At 38.2% G+C, this 18,279-nt stretch overlaps 1 protein-coding gene across 1 annotated transcript in view; it reads left to right on the forward strand.

Annotated features, from left to right (window-relative positions):
* slc2a9l2 (solute carrier family 2 member 9, like 2) overlaps positions 1 to 18,279 on the forward strand; it is a gene marked incomplete at both ends in the record, with an annotated part of 135,366 nt that overhangs the window by 36,244 nt on the left and 80,843 nt on the right. The window contains one exon of the mRNA XM_079242157.1: positions 10,127 to 10,259. Within this exon, the coding sequence (XP_079098283.1) occupies positions 10,127 to 10,259 (133 nt within the window). The remainder of the gene's footprint in view (positions 1 to 10,126; positions 10,260 to 18,279) is intronic.

Here is an 18,279-nt window from a genome sequence, read left to right on the forward strand (position 1 = left end):
AATATTTTATACATTGTGGGTTACACAGTATTATAGAATTAAAAAGAAAACAATAAAGCACTTCCAAACATTGAGGCGCCCTTAATAACAGGAACATTTTTAAAAATAAGTTTGTAAAAGTGAAAAATGGAATGAATGAGCCAAATTCTGCTGTAAAGGATTCCAGACTTCAGAAGCTGCAAGCTGAAATGCGAAACAGCCAAAGGCTGTGCAGGCTTTGGGGATGAGTCGCTTAATGTGATTAGTGGAGCGAAACTTGTGATTACCATTTTGTATAATGAGTAAAGAACGGAGGTACGCAGGATTTTTGCTGATTGAAGTTTTATAAATGAACTGATAGTAATGCAGGAGTCTCAGGGAGCCAAGTCGTGGTCAGCTGACAGGAGAATACAAATCACAGCGAGTGAGGACGACGGCTTCGTAATGAAATCCAGTCTTACGTAGATAGATTTCATCATAGTCAAAGAATGGGAAACAACATTTTAACCAACAAATATTACAGACTGATTATTTATTATAATACAAAAACAAACATTTGCCCCCTCTAAAAGCACTCTTGCACATAAAAAGCCCTGTCCATGGATGAGTGAGGCTATTTGTAACTTTAAAAGAAGCTGTCGGAAAGTGGAGCGTTTGTGGAAAACCACAAAATTAGAGGTACATAGACTCAATCTTAAAGAAATGATGTCGGAGCTAAATGAAATGATAAAAGTAGCTCGGTCAACTTACTTCTCAAATCTAGTGTCATGTAATAAGAAAAACCCTAAAGTCCTGTTTGATACTATTGAAAACCTTGTTGTGCCTTCATTTCCACATGTTCCTGTGTATACACAGGAGGATTGCAATAACTTTTTAAACTTCTTTGTGTCCAAAGTGAAAGACATTAGGGCCAGCATTAGTCCTTCTTTAAATAACTTATGCCCTGTGTCAGATAGTGTTCGGATATGGTCCTCATTCACTCCTGTCAGCCTGCAGAATGTGAAGGCTTTAGTGGACAAGATGAAACCTTCCTCAAGTCTGGCAGACATTCTACCGACATCTTTGTTTGTGAAGGTTTTTGATGTAGTTGGTCCTTGGGTTGTTAAATTGATCAATCTTTCATTGGAATCTGGCTCAGTCCCCTGCTACTTCAAATATGCAGTGGTAAATCCCATCCTTAAAAAAACAAATCTAGATCCTGCGGAACCAAGAAATTATAGGCCCATATCAAAATTTCCTTTCCTTTCTAAGATCTTAGAGAAAGTAGTGGCTGAACAGCTAACTACATTTTTTGGAAGAAAATGATTTTTACGACAAATTTCAGTCAGGTTTCCGCAAAATGCACTCCACTGAAACTGCCTTATTGAGAGTTTCAAATGATGTGATGATGGCCGCTGACTCTGGTCGCTACACAGTTTTGGTTTTACTAGATTTAACGTCTGCCTTTGACACAGTAGACCGTGACTTATTGATTGATCGACTTAAATCAGAGATGGGTTTTTCTGGGACTGTTCTCCAGTGGTTCTCATACATAAAAGGTAGAACCTTTAATGTTGCGGTAAACAATGTAATGTCCCATGTGTCTAAACTGTCTTGTGGGGTGGCCCAAGGTTCTGTTCTGGGGCCTGTTTTGTTTCTTTTGTACTTATTGCCTCTTGGCTGACTTATTTGTGGTTTTGAAAATGTATCATATCACTTTTACGCTGATGATATTCAGTTGTACTGTTCCTTCAATGACTCAGAGTTTCATTTTTTATCTATGTTGTTGGAATGTGTGTCCTGCATTAAAAACTGGCTCTCCTCAAATTACCTTCAGATAAATTCTAACAAAACAGAAACTCTGATCATTGCCCCTGATAAAAAGATACCTATGATCAAAAACTATCTTGGTGCTCTGGGCTCGTCTGTGAAAACCAGTCTCAGAAACCTTGGCCATGATCAGGCCATGTCTTTGGAGAGTCACACCTGACAACTGACCAAAAACTGTTTCTATCATCTAAGAAACATCTCTAAAGTAAGGAGGTTGTTGTCAAAATCAGATCTTGAAATGATCATCCATGCTTTCATCTCGAGTCGCATTGATTACTGTAACTCTATTTTCACTTACTTAAATAAGACGACTCTAAATAACCTTCAAATTGTGCAGAACTCTGCTGCCAGACTTTTGACAGGTGCAGCCAGAACAGCCCACATCACCCCTGTCTTGTCACGTCTTCATTGGCTTCCTGTTAAATTTTGCATAGATTTCAAAGTTTTAGTGTTGACCTTTCGGGCGTTACATGGTCAGGCCTCTCAGTACATCACCGACTTACTTTGTCCATACTCCTCTGGACGCTCTCTTCGGTCTTCTGGCCAGAACCTCCTAAAGGTTCCAAAAACTCGTTTTAAAACTCGTGGTGACCTGTCTTTCCAGTCTGTTGCTCCCAGACTCTGGAATGAGCTGCCTCTGTCCCTTCGTGTGCTTGACTCTGTGGACTCTTTTAAAATGCAGCTAAAGACGCTACTGTTTAGAAGAGCTTTTGGTTGATTTTTGGATGACTTTAATTCTGTTTCTTTTTTTTTTTTTTGTTGTTGATTGTGTTATTGTACCCATTTTTCTGTACAGCACTTTGTGATTTTTATCTGTGAAAAGCGCTTTATAAATAAACTTTACTTACTTACTACTAACATTTCTGAATGTAACCCATTGGTACCAGACGTCCCGCAGGATTTGCCAAATAATTGTTTTACTCGTCTCCTTTTCAACTACCAACACCGTATCACGCATTGGAAATGATGTGCAGCATTCCAGCTTCAGTAAACATTTTGTTTGAGCAGCGAATACAATTTATATTTTATTTACTCCAGTAGCAGAAGGTATCACAGCAACAACGGTCCTGTTCCATCAGGGAAGGTGCAGAAAAATAGTTGGTCCACAACAGGTCCTTTAAATGAAAAACACACAGTTTTAGGTGAATAATTAATTAACTTTGGAAAGCAAGTGCACAGAAGTTCTGTTTCTGTTCTAAGTGCTTATTTTACTCTCTAGTGTGATGCTTGGTGTAATTTACCTCTTTTGGTTTATTCCTTCAGGCGCGTGGAGGAGTGTTGAGTTGGGAGAGTTACTGAGCTGGGTGCGTCGCATGGGTTAAGGTGATTTTAGTTAATTAGGTAGATGGAGGGAAATACACGATTCTTACTGTTGTGAATGAAAAGAGTGAAAAATACTTTATTAATCCCCAAAGGAAAATTCAATATCGTGGTCGATAATTGCTGTTAAGTAGAGAAGGTCTTGTTCCGGAGGCGGATGGCAGGAATGTTCTTCTGTGTCTTTCAGTCTTTGTCAGGTAGTCATAAATCCAGGTGGTTGTGGAGGTATCCACCTGGAATTAATGGAGCTTCTCACATAACAAAGCAGGCTGAATGGTATTAAAAGCACTTGAGAAATGAAAGAACATGACCCTCAGAGTGCTGCCTGAATAGTCCAGATGAGAGTGTGCTCTCTGGAGCAGGTATATGATGGCATCTTCAACCCCAAGTCCATTACGATATGCAAACTGTAATGGGTCCTGAAAGGTGTTTACTTGCTTATTGAGGTGAGCCAGTAAGAGTCTCTCCAGGACTTTCATGATGTGAGATGTCAGGGCAACTGGTCTGTAGTCACTTGGTTCAGCTGGTTGTGTTTTTTTAGTTTTTGGTTTTTAGTTGTGAGAGTAAAAAAGCTTTATGCATGTTGAGCAGTAGAAAATAACTTTTAGGAACTGAGTTTTAAGCTTTAACTAAAACTTTTAACTAAAGGAAGCCTGAAGTTTGGACGATGGAAGTTCTTGCATTTGCTGTTACTGCCTGAAGCAGCAACTCTGCTGCTTTCAGCCTGACTGTCAGTAGCTCCAGAATAACACAAAAATCAACATGCACTGGTTTGTTTTGAGTCATTTACATTTAAATCCTAGATGAATGTCATCAACTTCCAGGGAAATTGATGCTTCTTACTTTGTCACTAAACAGATCTGATGAATCCATCAGTTATCAAACACTGTTTTCATGTGCAACGTAAGTCTAAGACTTCAGAGATGTGACTGTGTGTGAGTTCTCTTTTATTCCACGCCTATTCTTTGTGCTTTGTTTGTGCGCACGCTCTAATTGTTCATTTGTTGTCAATCCAACGACAGTAATGTGAATATTTCCAGTGTGTGTTGGATGAGGCTCCCTGTAACATCTTTCTTTTGGATCAATTCCCCGTCCATAATGGAGATATGAGCACTGCAATTAATTCATTTTTATTTTGTTTGTGCATTCTCTTGTGTGTCTGTCTGTTTGATTGAATTAAATGGACCAGAAACAGTAAAATATCATGATTTTCACAGCCAAAAGACTGCTTGAATTGGACAACATTTCGGTCTAAAAAGTGCTTTTTTTCTTATCAAATTAATTCCCCTTTTTCTTTTCCTTTCTTCTCTGCTCACGCTCAGACGTGAATTTTCCTCCTTTGCTTTCTAGACTGTGACTTTGTAATGACATCTTCATACAGGCCAAGAGTCCAAGCTTCTGAGCAATGGGACTCATTTTTAATGTATAAGTATTGATTTGCTCCATCCTTCATTTTAACCTGCAGAGCAACTTTATAAATGTCATACGGAATTGCCTTTTCTCCGTGCAGCGTCTGTCAAAAGCCTTCCATGTCATTTCACAAGCACTTCACTGACTTGCGTCACATATACTGTACGATGAATGCATGGCCTGTGCAAAGCTGCAGAGCCCCTGTTCAGACTACCAGACCTCCTCTTCATGGGGTTTTTCTGCGACCACACGTTGGTCCAACATGACGTTTGTTTTCAGATGCAAAATTATGACAAGCTTTTCCAACTGATAAATAATGTCACCTTTATGCACAGCTAATGGCCGCCTTCCAGCGGAGAGGCGTATTTATTCTTGTTTACAACAGGAACAGGCTTTTAGCCAGTTTGCCACTCAGCACCATGGAGATTCTGATGCCATCAGCATGTCTCAAACTACTTTCATAAACCCTTATCCCCCAAAAAGCGTTGTATTCTCTGTCACAATGTTCTGTGGTATCAGACAGACAGGAGCTCTGACTGTTTTGAATGGCAAGTGTCCCCAAAGTACATTTCCCGTAGTACATGAGTACTTCTTGTGATGCATCAGGACACAAGCAACGCAGCAAGCATGGCACAGTTCCACACTGACTGTGAAGGTTATGAGTGAATTCTCCAGAGTGTGCATGCACGTTGCTCGACTACATTTTCAAGGTGTTTGTATGTGTCTGTTGTATGTTCCTGTTCAGTCTCGTCTCTCTTCAAACACACCCCCAAATGGGAGTTGAATCATCCAGTCAGCTTGCTTCTTGTACAGGTTTACTCAACCTGCTGTTAAGAGATGGTGTGTGAGCACATCCGTTCCTCTGAGAGCTCTTCATGATGTTTTTGTACCTGTGAGGAGACTTGGTATGCAACCTCGGTTGTGTTTGCAGGACCAGCCTTCACTTCCCTGCACTTCAGTCACATGGACTATAATGGAATCAGATATATTGAATATAATCAGAATAAAAATGTTCATAATTTTGAGTTATACATTGAAGTGAGCACTGAAAAAACAACGCTACAGAAAGATCAGTGTGTTTTAATGTGATATGAAAGAAGGACTGTTAACGACACAAGTCTTAACCAGCCGGTTTATAAACCACAAACGTAATTACAAAAGGTCAAGATACCTGATTCTTCCTGCTTTAAAGTCAGTCCAAATGATAGGAATTGTTTCATGCCTGCTCTCTGAAAGAAAACATAAACTTAAAGTTAAATCTAAAGTCTGCCTCATAAAATGGTTAAACGCAGTAAAAGAATTTAGATCTGCTAACCCTGATCGATGCATGACTAACTGTAACCATGTGGATGTCAGAGACCTGCAGAAGCTGGATAAAGTGATCAGCTGGTTCTGTGCTGCTGATAACTGATCATTACATCTGCAACACAACACAGTGGAAAAACAGCACAATGTGTTCAGCGTGAAGCTTCAGAAAGTCTGATGCAAGACTGGAAGGTACTGGAGGTCTCTCCGGCCATCGCCCTCCTGAACAAAGCAATAACCTTTCTAATTAATTCATTATTATTGTTGTTTTTATTCAAATCCAAACAAACAGAAAACCTCCTACAACACTTTTATTTCCCTTTGGGATACAAAAAGTATTTTTCATTTCCCTGATGATAAACATGCTTTAATATTCTTAGAACGGGGCTTCACACACCTGCAAGGGCCAACTGTCAGTTTGCTCCTCTGACACACCATCAGCGAAACCGGCTTATGGAGAAGGTGACATTCATCACAAACAGCTGCAGGCAGGAGGATGATGGGCTTTTCTTCTCATCCTGGCAGATGCCCACTTACAGTATTCCAAATGCTGAGTTTCTGGTGACGTGAGATTTTTACCAAACAGCCTCTCACTTTGTGTAATTATCTGGAATTACTGTCCTGTTTACTTTTCTGTTATTTTACAAACATGCAGAGACTGCAGGGAGATGCTTATCTGCAGCTAACAGACAGGCTAAATGTAAAAGCTGAAGGGAAAGTGTCTCGATTTGTCCTTGCAGATTTCATCCTGTGCTTTTAAATGTTAAAGCATTTGGCATGCCACTTGCCGAACTACTTTGTGAGAAATATTTTCCTCACTGAATACACTCCCTGGAGGACAGAATATTCATCTAAATACACATTTATGTCCAGCAAACAGTGAGCGACAGCCTTAATCTCACCACCTGCTCTGAGAGTACATATTAGCTCGAACTGCTGCAGGACTGAACTTCCTGAGGTTTATCAGAGGGCAGATTGAATAAGCAGATGGATCATACTCAGGTAATGTAATTGAGATTGACTTTAAACAAAGGACACTATCTTGCATAATTGGATACATCAGAAGTGAAGTACAGAAGTGGACCACTGGACATTTTCATTATATCTGTCTGAGAAGTTGCATGTTCACCCTTTCTCTGGTTTTATAGCTGCGTCCTTTTAGCAAAAGTCAGAGCTTCACTCTAGCTGAAGCTTCACAGCAGATAAAGCTTCGCAGTGGCTGACGTTTCGCAGCAACTGAAGCCTTATAACAGCCGAGGCTTCACAGCGGCTGAAGCTTCATGGCGGCTGAAGCTTCGTAGCAGCTGAAGTTTTACAACAGCCAAACATTTTACTCATGTTTTATTCCTCATGTGCTGGAGACAGAGCTCGGTCTTATCTTCTGCATTTGTCCAATCACAACATGACAAAGAGCTTTGAACCTAAGTCACCTGAAGGTAAAAACAAACCCTGCATGACCGTCTTTGTTTAGTTATGATTTATCATCAGGGCTGATGGAGACGGACACATCGGTTTAAAGCCACAGTTAGAAGACACACATTTAGTTCATACTTCTGATAAACACTGCAGCTTTGCTCTGCCATGCATGTTTTTGTGTCAGGACCTCATTCTGAACCCAGCTGTTATTCAGGTGCCTTTCCACAGCTGCCCAGTCAACTGTTTGTTTTATTCTCTGTATAAATAATGTTTCGGCTTTGTGTGTGAATGTGTGTGAATTGTTTCATCCTGCTGACTGAAAACAGTCATGTAAAGCCTCGTGGCCGACGCAGTGATGCTTGGGAAGCAGAAAGTTTCAGATGAACAAGAAAATAATTACTTACAAGATTATTTACAAAGCAAGTCAGTAAAATCAACAACATGCAGCGTTCAGGATTGAGAGGAATATTAATGACTCGACTGCAAAGCCTGGAGGAAGGAAACAAGTCAGGGTCAGCTGTTGAAGGATGCGTTGCCCCGTTTCAAGCAGCTTACCTGCTGGAACAGAAATGATGTGTTTAAGGATGCAGTCGACATCAGTAGATCTAGAAGGTCTTACCACAGAATAATAACCAGGTGAAACACTGAGTTCCGATGAGATGTTAATGGCACCGAGCACAGAAATCAATGCTTGTTAGAACAGACTTTTCTTTGGTCTGAGAGGATTCGTCTTATCTGGTATCTAATCTCCTGATTGAATAAGTCAGTCTGCTTCTCAGCATCAGTGATGCATCTCAGACTTACCCACAGCTCAGCTCTATTGAAATGCACAGAATCGCTGAGAGCAGTGCAGACAATCCAGGTTTATCAGGCACAAAAGGCCAGTCATCTTCCTCTTTTTCATATTCCATTAAGCATCTCTGACTGACAATACCCAGAAATATAATTAAGGGTTGTGCAAGATAACAAAGTAATATTCCTCTTCTGGCTTCAGCTCTTCTTTTTTCTTCCTTTCAGACTTTCAGAGCAGCTTTTTTAATGTCTGTGCCCTACTCAGTTAGTGGAAGCGTATATTTATGAGGATATTCATTCCTGGGAAGATTGGCAGCAGTTCTGAATATTTCCTTCTTGTGAATAATCCTGACTGACTCTAAATAGTTTGGAAATTGCCTCATAACCCTTCTCTTGGATCATATGTGATGAGGTTCCTCTCAGCATTGTGTTAACACACACCAGAATGTTTCACACCAGCAAACATGAATGCTTGATGATCAATAAATGAAGTGAATTTGATCAGCAGCGTCTGGATATGTCTTATTTTCATAAATCCTGGAACTGCCTAGTTGTTCATGCACTCCTACTTTTTGGCTTAATTTGATAAAGAAACAATGATGTTCTGAAATTGTATTATTTTAATTAAAGACCTGATAAAAACCAACATATATGGATTCTTGTTGTTTCTTCATTTTTCATAACAATTTCAGAAATGATTGCGAGTCTCTTAGATATTTAGTCTGTTGCCGTTTTAATTAAATTTTGACAGTAAAGGATAAAATCTGCTTCATTTTTGGTTATTTTTCCACTTTGTTATATTTTAGCGCCAATGTTGAAACATCAAGCTTTTGAATAAAGAAAAGTTAATAACTAAAATTCATAATTTCAGACCTTTTACAGCCTTCTGCTTTTCTTTTTTCTCCAATAAAGGTAAAACATCTAAACCCCAAACACACTTCTTGTGGGTTTGCAGCTGACATTTTCTGTCTAAAGGCCACCTTTTCCCCTCCCGTTTGCTCAGGTTAAGCCACGATGCTCATGTCTGCTTTGCATCCAGAATTTTTTGCAGTAACATTCAAACACACTAACATACATCCATGTTTTCCACAAGGCTTATAGTGCACCAGTTAGTCTGTATCTGGTTTTTGCTCATCATTAGTTATGTTTACATGTGCATCGAAGAATGAACATGTTTTACAGCATGTAAACATTTTCTTAAATGTCAAAATTTTATCCAGAATGATTAAAATTAATTTTTTAACTATGTAGAAGAGGCTTACTTTGCCTCAGTTCTGAGCATGCTTTTAACCTGAGAGCTGTTTTGGAAATGGAAATCCTCGCCTCTTTCTGTGGGCACATAACACTGGACATCATTTCTGTTTAATTAAAAATATACTTAATTATGTTGACCCATTTGCTGTTTATCAGATGTTGTGATTGGTTGAAGGAATATTATGAAGTCTGATGAAATATGTAAAAGATTTGACTCTGTTTCCAAGGAAAACTGTAACGTTGTGTTTCCCATGTGATCCTCATTAGGTGCTGTTGTTTCAAATTAAGCCACTAAAAAAAACCATTATGAATTCTGGCTTCTGTAAATGTGCCAGACCTTGATAAATATTTATCCGCTGGGATCATTGTGCATGCACTGATTCTGAAGTAGATGACTAACATCCTCCCTCTCCATACGGTTCAAAATAAAGTTGTAACATGAGAAAAAAAAGTCGGAAAATTTTTTAATTATCACGTTGTTTACAGAATTAGTTGAATTCTTTTTATTGCCATTTAAAAACATATTATTTAGATGCCTTTCCACTCCCCCGCTGCTTTCTGTGTATAAATATGGAGCTTTCAACCCACACAGGTTTGCACTGAGACTTGATAAATATTACAATGTATAGAATTTTTTTCTATGACCTTGTCAATACGTGTTGGCACACAAGAGTGATGTTTTCTGTTTGTGCTGCTTTCTAAAAGCATGCTGTCATACTATAAAAGAAAAGCTCCTTTGTTGAAGGTTTTTCTAGCAGCAGTTTTGTCCTCGTCAAACATGCTGTTTTGCTTCCGTGGCTGAAGCTCTGATGTAGCTCTTCTGTTGCTGTTCCGACTGCAGGAGTCCAGGTGGAACTACCTATTTTCCTTCCTGGCATTCCCGGCAGTCCTGCAGCTGTGTGTGCTGCCCTTCCTCCCTGAGAGTCCTCGCTTCCTGCTGATGGAGAGGAGGGATGAGGCGGGAGCAGAAAGAGGTATTGTACACAGCAGAAAACATGCATTTCAGTCGTCTTCACCTTATTACATGTGAAAGCCAAACATCTGTCCTTATAGGGGAGTTTTACAAAATGCTGCGAAGCTACAATCCCTCTGTGCAGCTATGTTTGTGTACAAGACATTAAATAAACTATGTTTCAGGACAATAACAGAAAGACAGTCAGAAATTTCCACGTGACCCAATAAGAAACCGTCTCATTGACTCACTTTGTGAGTTTAAATAAAACAATGCTGTTATTGTACATGTCTGAAAAGGTCATCTGCAGATTCTAAAAGCTACCAGCTGAGATAAACCTACATCTAATTCAAAATGATGTTTAGTGTTGCTCTTTTGACTGATTCTAGACATTTATAGCTCTTAAATATTAGTATAAATTTAGACCAGAGATAAATGATTAATGTACTTTTGCCATTATTTACGTCACTAATAGTATTTAATGAAGTAAGACCATAGTTTTCTTCTATTAAATGGCAGCTGTAAAACATCTCCTGTCTATGAGCCTTCCAGCTGCAGCTCTTACATGGACGTATAAAGGTTTTCATCAGCCATTTTATGCTACATGGTAGTGAAAGAGAACACATATAGAAGATCTGGAAAGAAGACTGGTATCACCTGCACCTGCCTGTGGTTTTAGTTTCTTCTTGTCAGGAGCTCTATTTTTTTTTCTTTTTTTTTTTGAACCCTTAACCCCATACGACATCTCCAGCACAGCAAACATTGTGACATGTCATAGCAGGAAGGCACAAGAGGCACTAATGATGACTTGGTTTCATTAAATGTCTCAGCAAGCCATGGTAGCAAAACAAGTCTCACATCTGCAGGATACATCTGTGCCTTATACCTTCTAAATGCCACTCAGATTGATGCTTTTGTTTTTCTCTCTGCAGGAAGAGTTCAGCTTTTTCCAATTAAGATTAATATAAAGTTTAGTTTGATAAATAAAAGTCTAAATGGATTTTAACTTTCTTATAAGTACAAACAAAGGTAAAATGTGTTATTACTTAAAATGAACATGAAAACATGGAAAATAAGCACAGAATAACATCAGTCTCTGTGATTTTACCCACAGCGTTGTTCATACTTTTTTTAAATGTTGTCTTCTTCTTTTAAAATTGGACATAAAGAGCAAAGAGCGACGTCTAAATATAACTAAGAACCATGGAAACAAAGCATGTTTGTTGTCAGTCTGACCCATGCACTCCCTGCATTACTGTACATAATACCTGGAACTGTAGTTTACAAGTTGAAAAAGAAACATCTTAAATCATTTGGAAAAATCTTCACTGAGGCAATAAATCAAGTGAAAAGTAGTCATTTCCTGCACAGCCACACCTGGGTCATGTTCTTTACAGATCATCAGAGACGAGGTGGGTTTACAGCAGAACATCCAGCTTCTGTTCACAGAAAACACCAGTTCCATTCTGAGGCAACATTTTTTGTCTAAGCTTCAACTGAGAGAGAATAACATTTTTGTCCTCTTTAAACTCACTGATGAAGGCCTTTGGCTCCTTTCATTGTGATGTCTATGTCCCTTAGATGACATCCTATAATTTCATAATGAGACTGTTGAGGAATCCAAGACGCACAGAAAATATATGATTGGTTTTTAGTCTCTCTGGTATGTTAAGGCCCCGACCACTCCGCCATCAGGTTACCACGTTTCTTTTAGTTCTGCTAACTTTTGGCTTACCTGCAACTTGCAATGACTAAAATACAAACCTCATAAATGAGTTTGTTCTTCATTTTTTCTCTTTTTTTCTTTCATTATATCCATTTTCCTGATGTGATGTTGTCAAATGTTAAAATGATGTGACAAGACAGGAAGCAGCATCTGGTTACGTCCCAACTCAAAGTGCATGTATTAAGGAAGTATGCAGAAAAGTGATATAATACACGACTTTGATCATTTTCGTCTCTTGGGTGAAATGTGCCCTTTGATGTCTGTGTCCATTCATTATGGATGGAAACTCTCCCAAGGATTGCTTACTTATGTTCTTTGCAACATGGAACATCCTGCTTATTCCTTTTGAACTTAGTGTAAATCAGAAGTTCAGTCAAGTATCAGGGAGAAAAAACTTCACATGATATGATGAGTGATAAGATGTTAAATGTCTTTAAGTACATTCATTTTGACGCAGTACAAGAAAATACCAATAAAAACATTTTACACTGTAAAATGTCACATTGGCTTCGATAGAATATATTTAGTGGCTGTAACTTGATTTAAATGTAGTTGATGTACTAATCTTACATCGTATTGTAAGTTAACTAAACCATATGAATGTTTTAGAGCAAATTGCTGAATAAATTAATATATTTACCTTAAAACAACATAAACTAGAAAAGCACACTGAGAGCGCAAACCTCCGCCTTTTAAAGTTTCTGAATCCAAATGGTGATCCGGATCACACCAAAATGAAATATTTTCTTCCTTTTCACATTTCCAACAACTCGGAGTTATCTTGAACACAGTCGAACAGATAAATGCCCGTAAAAACATAACCTCCTTGGCAGAGGCAATAAATAACTTCCATAGAAACATGAACAACTGTGATGTCTAGCAGTGATGATGCAAAAAATGTGAAAAATTCAACACTTCATCTCTTGTTCTAATATATTAAAACTTATAATAACTGTATGAACATAAAAACAACACACCAGTAAAATCTAATATGTAGCAGTAGCAACGCGGGAAAAATGTGAAAAACACTAGAACCCCTGTGGTCATATCTTAATAACTATTCATCTGTAAATAAACATAAAACATAAAAAGTCTACATGAGAACATCTGTCGTCTTACCTGCAAAAATAAAAACTTCTAAATAAACATGAAAAAAAACAACACTAGAACTCCTTTGGTCACATCTTAATACACGTAATAACTAATAATTTCTAAATAAACATATATATATATATATATATATATATATATATATATATATATATATATATATATATATATATATATATATATATATATATATATATATAAACATAAAACACCTGTGGCCATACCTTGAAAACTTATCATTTAATAAATAAACAAAAAAAAAAACTCACCAGCAAATATCTATGTGTAGCAGTGGCAATGAGAAATATGAGGTACTGAACACTGAGCTTCCTGTTGCAATACACTAACAATAAACAGCAGTAAAGTAGTAGGAATATACACCGTTCAGCTGGTACGCGGGCGATCTAATGTGACAGCGTCAACACTGTGAAATATCTCAGAACCACACAACAAAACTTGATGGGAAAAAATTGCTATCACAAGCACACTTTCTGGGTGATCTATCATGAGCTAGGGACAATTCTAGCCTTTCAAGGAGGTTTTCAATCCAAATAGTATGCTTTGTAAGTGGTGGTGTTTGCTCTGTTGTTGGTTTTATAATAAGCTTTCAAAAGTGTCCAATGGAGCTTAATATTGCACTTTTATGAATAATAAATAATAATAATAATGAATAATAAAAATGAAATGTTTGATGTTACAGGGATAAATCATATGAGGTTCTTTGATGCAATGAGATGTTTAATCAGAAGTCATTATAAAAGAATTTAGTTTAGGAATCCAGATCTGTGTTTGCAACATTGTTTAGGTTGTTTAGGTTACTGCAGCAGAACAGAAATTTTAAAGCTACTTCATTGTCTCTGAAAAAGTACCATATTGCTGTGTGCAGTTCATTTTCAAAAGTTTGTACCAGAGTACTTAAACGCCAACTTTCTTGTTGTTGTCTTTTACTGTTCACACCAAATGAATAATTCTCAGCATATTGGTACTGAAACTTATTTAGAAGCCAAAATAAAAAGGAAACTGGTTGGAAAATCAATTATAAACAATACACAAGTATGCTCCTTTAAATGTAAGGTAACATTCTGGATTGGTTTCATTTCTAAAACTGGTTGGTTTTTCTTAATATGCACACTTGTTAAATGCATCTTTGCCAGAAAGGAGCAGGTGGGCTGGGTGGAGATGATAGTCTGGTCAAGGGACCGCTAACCCGAATTCCCTTTGGATTTCTCCCAGCCGCTGTCAGCCAGCACTTTGCTGGCATGAATTTTTGCCACATTGTTGGCATGTGTTACGGCTCTGCAGTGAGGGGAATTGTTGTCGGTGCACACAGATCATGCAGGCGGTCCCTGTAATTTCCTATTATCATCAGAGTGTCAGACAGGAACAGCATGTTCTCCTGCATCCAGTCTTGTTTCTTGTCATGTCATGTGGCTGCAACAGTCCTGTGCACCATTCATGGATTAGAGGTTGAAATTTAGTATAAAAAAAAAAGATATTTTATCTAACAGCTCCTTTCAAGGCCCCCACAGACTGATCACAATATTAAAAGTAAGACATACAAAATACTAGGCTATGACAATATGCTATTGTCCCGATTCAATTCCGATTTTTTGGGTGCCGATTCAATTTAAATTGTGATTCTCACAATTCTCCGTTAATGCTGATTTTTGTAGATTAAAAGCAAACAAAAAATATTAAATTGGGAAAAAACAACACAGTATCCAGACCATCATTCTGCTGCTGTAATGCCCAAGAAGAAAAGTAAAAGATCAATAAAAACAATAAAAATGACAAATTTTTTTATTATGAATTATTTTTATTTGTTTGAAAAGACAATAAATCAATTCTTTAGTTAAAAAATCGATTTCAAAATTGTGAAGCAAAGAATCCTGATATCCGATTTTTCGATTCCATTTTCTCACCCCTACAAAATACACCAAGAGAACATGATAAGAACTCAACAAACATAGATTAATGGCAGGGTCACACGGTGAGTAAGCAGCTTTAAACAGGTGAGTTCTGAGTCAGGATGGCGAGACAGTCATTGTTCTGAATTTCTGATGGCAGAAAGTTCCAGAGCTGATGCTGATGCAGGAGGTGCAGTGAGGTGTATGGAGGAGGAAGATCTAAAGGAATGGGATGGGGTGGCGATGTGGAGGATGTCAGACAAATAAGGTGTAGAATAGTTTAAACTGGATATGGTGGGATACTGGGAGCAGGTGGAGCTGTTGTAGGACAGCCGTGATGTGGTGATACGAGAGGACTTCAGTGATAGTTTGAGCAGCAGAGTTCTGAACAAGTTGGAGCTCATGGATGGACTTCTGAGGAAGGCCGAAGAGGATAGGGTTGCAATACTTATTACGGCCTTGGCCTCTTGTTTTAGTTGGAAAAAACCAGGAGTGACTCCATCAGAACTCAACCGAGTGTGGCATCATCAACCTGCGATTCACTGGCTGCAGTTCACCACTCATCCACTAGGGGCTCCAAAACAGAGCAAATCCCTATAGACTCCCATGTTAAAAACTCCAACTTCACAGCAGAAATAAACATGTTTACAGCAGAAATAAACAAGTTTACAGTAGAAATAAACATGTTTACAGTAGAAATAAACAAGTTTACAGCCTGGTACAAAAAACATTTAAGGTTTAATAGGTCAGGTTTACCTTCATGACAGCTGTGGGGGAGTATAGTTTTTCCTTACTCCTCCATTTAAAAGTAATTTCATCTCAAAATTCGGCATATTTACAAGTAGGAGGAATTTATAACGCCTGCTGTTTTTCACCGGTTAACAGCATTCCTTAGCTTTAGTCCGTCTACCTCTGTCAGCTGATTAGCTCCTGTTAGCCCCAGGTTAGCATGGTTAGCTCTGAGCTACAGGCAGGTTGGAGTTGCTCGATGTCAATCATCCACCATGATGCTCACAGCCCCCCTCTCAGCTCCACCTCTTTGCCCATATTTGCATTTTCCGGCCAAGACGCATGACCCTACCAAGATGGTGATGGTAGGAACCGCCCACCGAGCTTCAATTCAGCTCTTCAGAAACCTACGGGTGATGTCACGGAGGCTCCGCCCATCTTTTTAGATACAGTTTTACCTTTTAGAAGGTCTTGTTGTGGTTGTGTAATTTAAGCTGTTCTGATCTCAAGTGCTGTTTCGTCCTTGGTGTTGATTGTTTTTTTTTAATACAATAAACTTTGTGATTATATTACATTCTTTTACAGTCTTTAATGTTGCTGCCCCTTTCCTCTAGCAGAGTTGGGGTTGTAACAATGATCGTACAGAACTGGACGAGGATGCAAATGTCTACCTCTGTGTGGTGACAGAAGGGCAGGGTCTGTTTCAGAGGTAGACATATGCAGACTGGGTGTTGTTGATGTGGGATTGAAAAGACAATGCACAGCTGGGGATGACACTCAGACTGTCAACCTGAGTGGAAGAGGAGACGTGGAGCTGTCACAGAGACTTTTAGTTTCAGGAAGTTTGAGGTGTGCTGAGGTTTTATTTCAGATGAACAGGAGGTGAGGGAGGAGGATGTGGAGTTGGGTCTCCAGGAGAGGTAGAGCTGGGTGTGTTTCACAACTCAGTGAAAATGCATGTTAACAGAATATTTGGTCAAAGGGAAGAAGGTACGTAATCTTTTAGCCTTACGTGGTTTGCTTTTTGTTTTAGTTCAACTTTTTCTTGTCTTTGTTTTTTTTTTTTTTTACCATTATTGGGTGGTAAAAACGTACATTGAAATATTTGTATTAGGAATTAGGATCGCCCTCCTCTGCTTCCTGTTGGTTTGATCCACTGTCTGCCATCCCATAAAGCCCTGTCTTATGACCCAGAAAGCAGCTTTCAGTAGCATCTGACAGAAGCAGCTGAACTTAACCAATCAGATGTTTTACAAGCTGAAAATCAGCCAAGATTTTAGCAATCATAACTATAACTGTTGAATAGATTTTGAAGTGCCTTTTTTTGTTATGTCTGACAGATGGACTCAGTGCATATTTGGTTTGATTAAAAGCAGCCTGGCAATCAGAAGCCAAAGGCTTTAGTGTAACAATATGCCATGTTTTGTTCAAATGTCTAGAAAGACTCCCATTATGTTGTTGCACAATCAGAAGTTGAGAGGGGCTGTGGGATTATTCAAAGGTTATGTATTGTGTCACATCCCTGCACCTTGTGGCACTTTGAGTGTCTGGTCACAACAGTGACACAGAGTGGAGCCACGCTGTCGTCCCACAGGGGAAATCAGATCAAACTCCTCCATGGGGACAATGACACTGTTGGACATCCTGCCACACTCATACAAACATCAATATCATGAGACTGTCGTGGCAGCCCCAGCATGACTTTGGATTTAAATAGCTTACTATATTTTATATCAGCGAGGGAAAAGCAATTAGATTTGCATTTACATGATGATAATTACAGTAAGATTCCACACGGGTAATTATCCTTTTTTTTTTTTTTTTTTTAAATAATTTTACGTTTTTAGGGTGTGATTGTTTGGTTTTCCAATTGTTTGTTTAGATTTTGGTATATTAAGATTGTTAATTAACATTTTTTTGTATGTAAAATTATTGTCCTTCGACATAATTTTTAATATCACATGTTCAGTATTTTAAAAAAGCCATAATTGTTGTGTAAACATGTGATGGACTAAAGTTCTCTCCTTTCCTTTGGTAAATGACACTGAGTCTTAAAAGCATCCCACGGGATGAACCCAGAGTCCAGAAGTTGATTTCCCTCTAGTTGTCAAAACTGACGTATTACTCCTTTAAAGATCCTATATTTTACTTTTTTTTTTTTTTTTTTTTTGTAATCAATTTAATCCAAGTATCAGAGTTTCAACAACATGGTTTTTAAAGTGTTTTACCTGAAATTCAGCCTTGGTTGTTAATTTCAGTCATTCCAGAAGTTGCTCTGAGTTCTTCTGAGAACAGGTTGTGTAGACTCTCCTTTTTTTCTTTTTTTGTTCATATTCAGTAAAACATGGAACAAGTGAGAGAGTTAATAATATATAAGTTTTTGGGCCTCATATGCAGACACATATGACTGGTAGAAAACCTTTAGAAAGGAAATTTTAATATAATATATGGGACCTTTAAAGTAAAGGCAGCAGGTAAACATCAGTTCAATGTCTTTTCTTTTCTTTTGTTCTGTCAGTTTCTCTTTCTTTTCCCAGCTTCATCTGATAATGTTTGTGTTTTCTTTGCTT

The sequence above is a fragment of the Telmatherina bonti genome (assembly GCF_933228915.1).
Source record: "Telmatherina bonti genome assembly, chromosome: 6".
NCBI lineage: Eukaryota > Metazoa > Chordata > Actinopteri > Atheriniformes > Telmatherinidae > Telmatherina > Telmatherina bonti.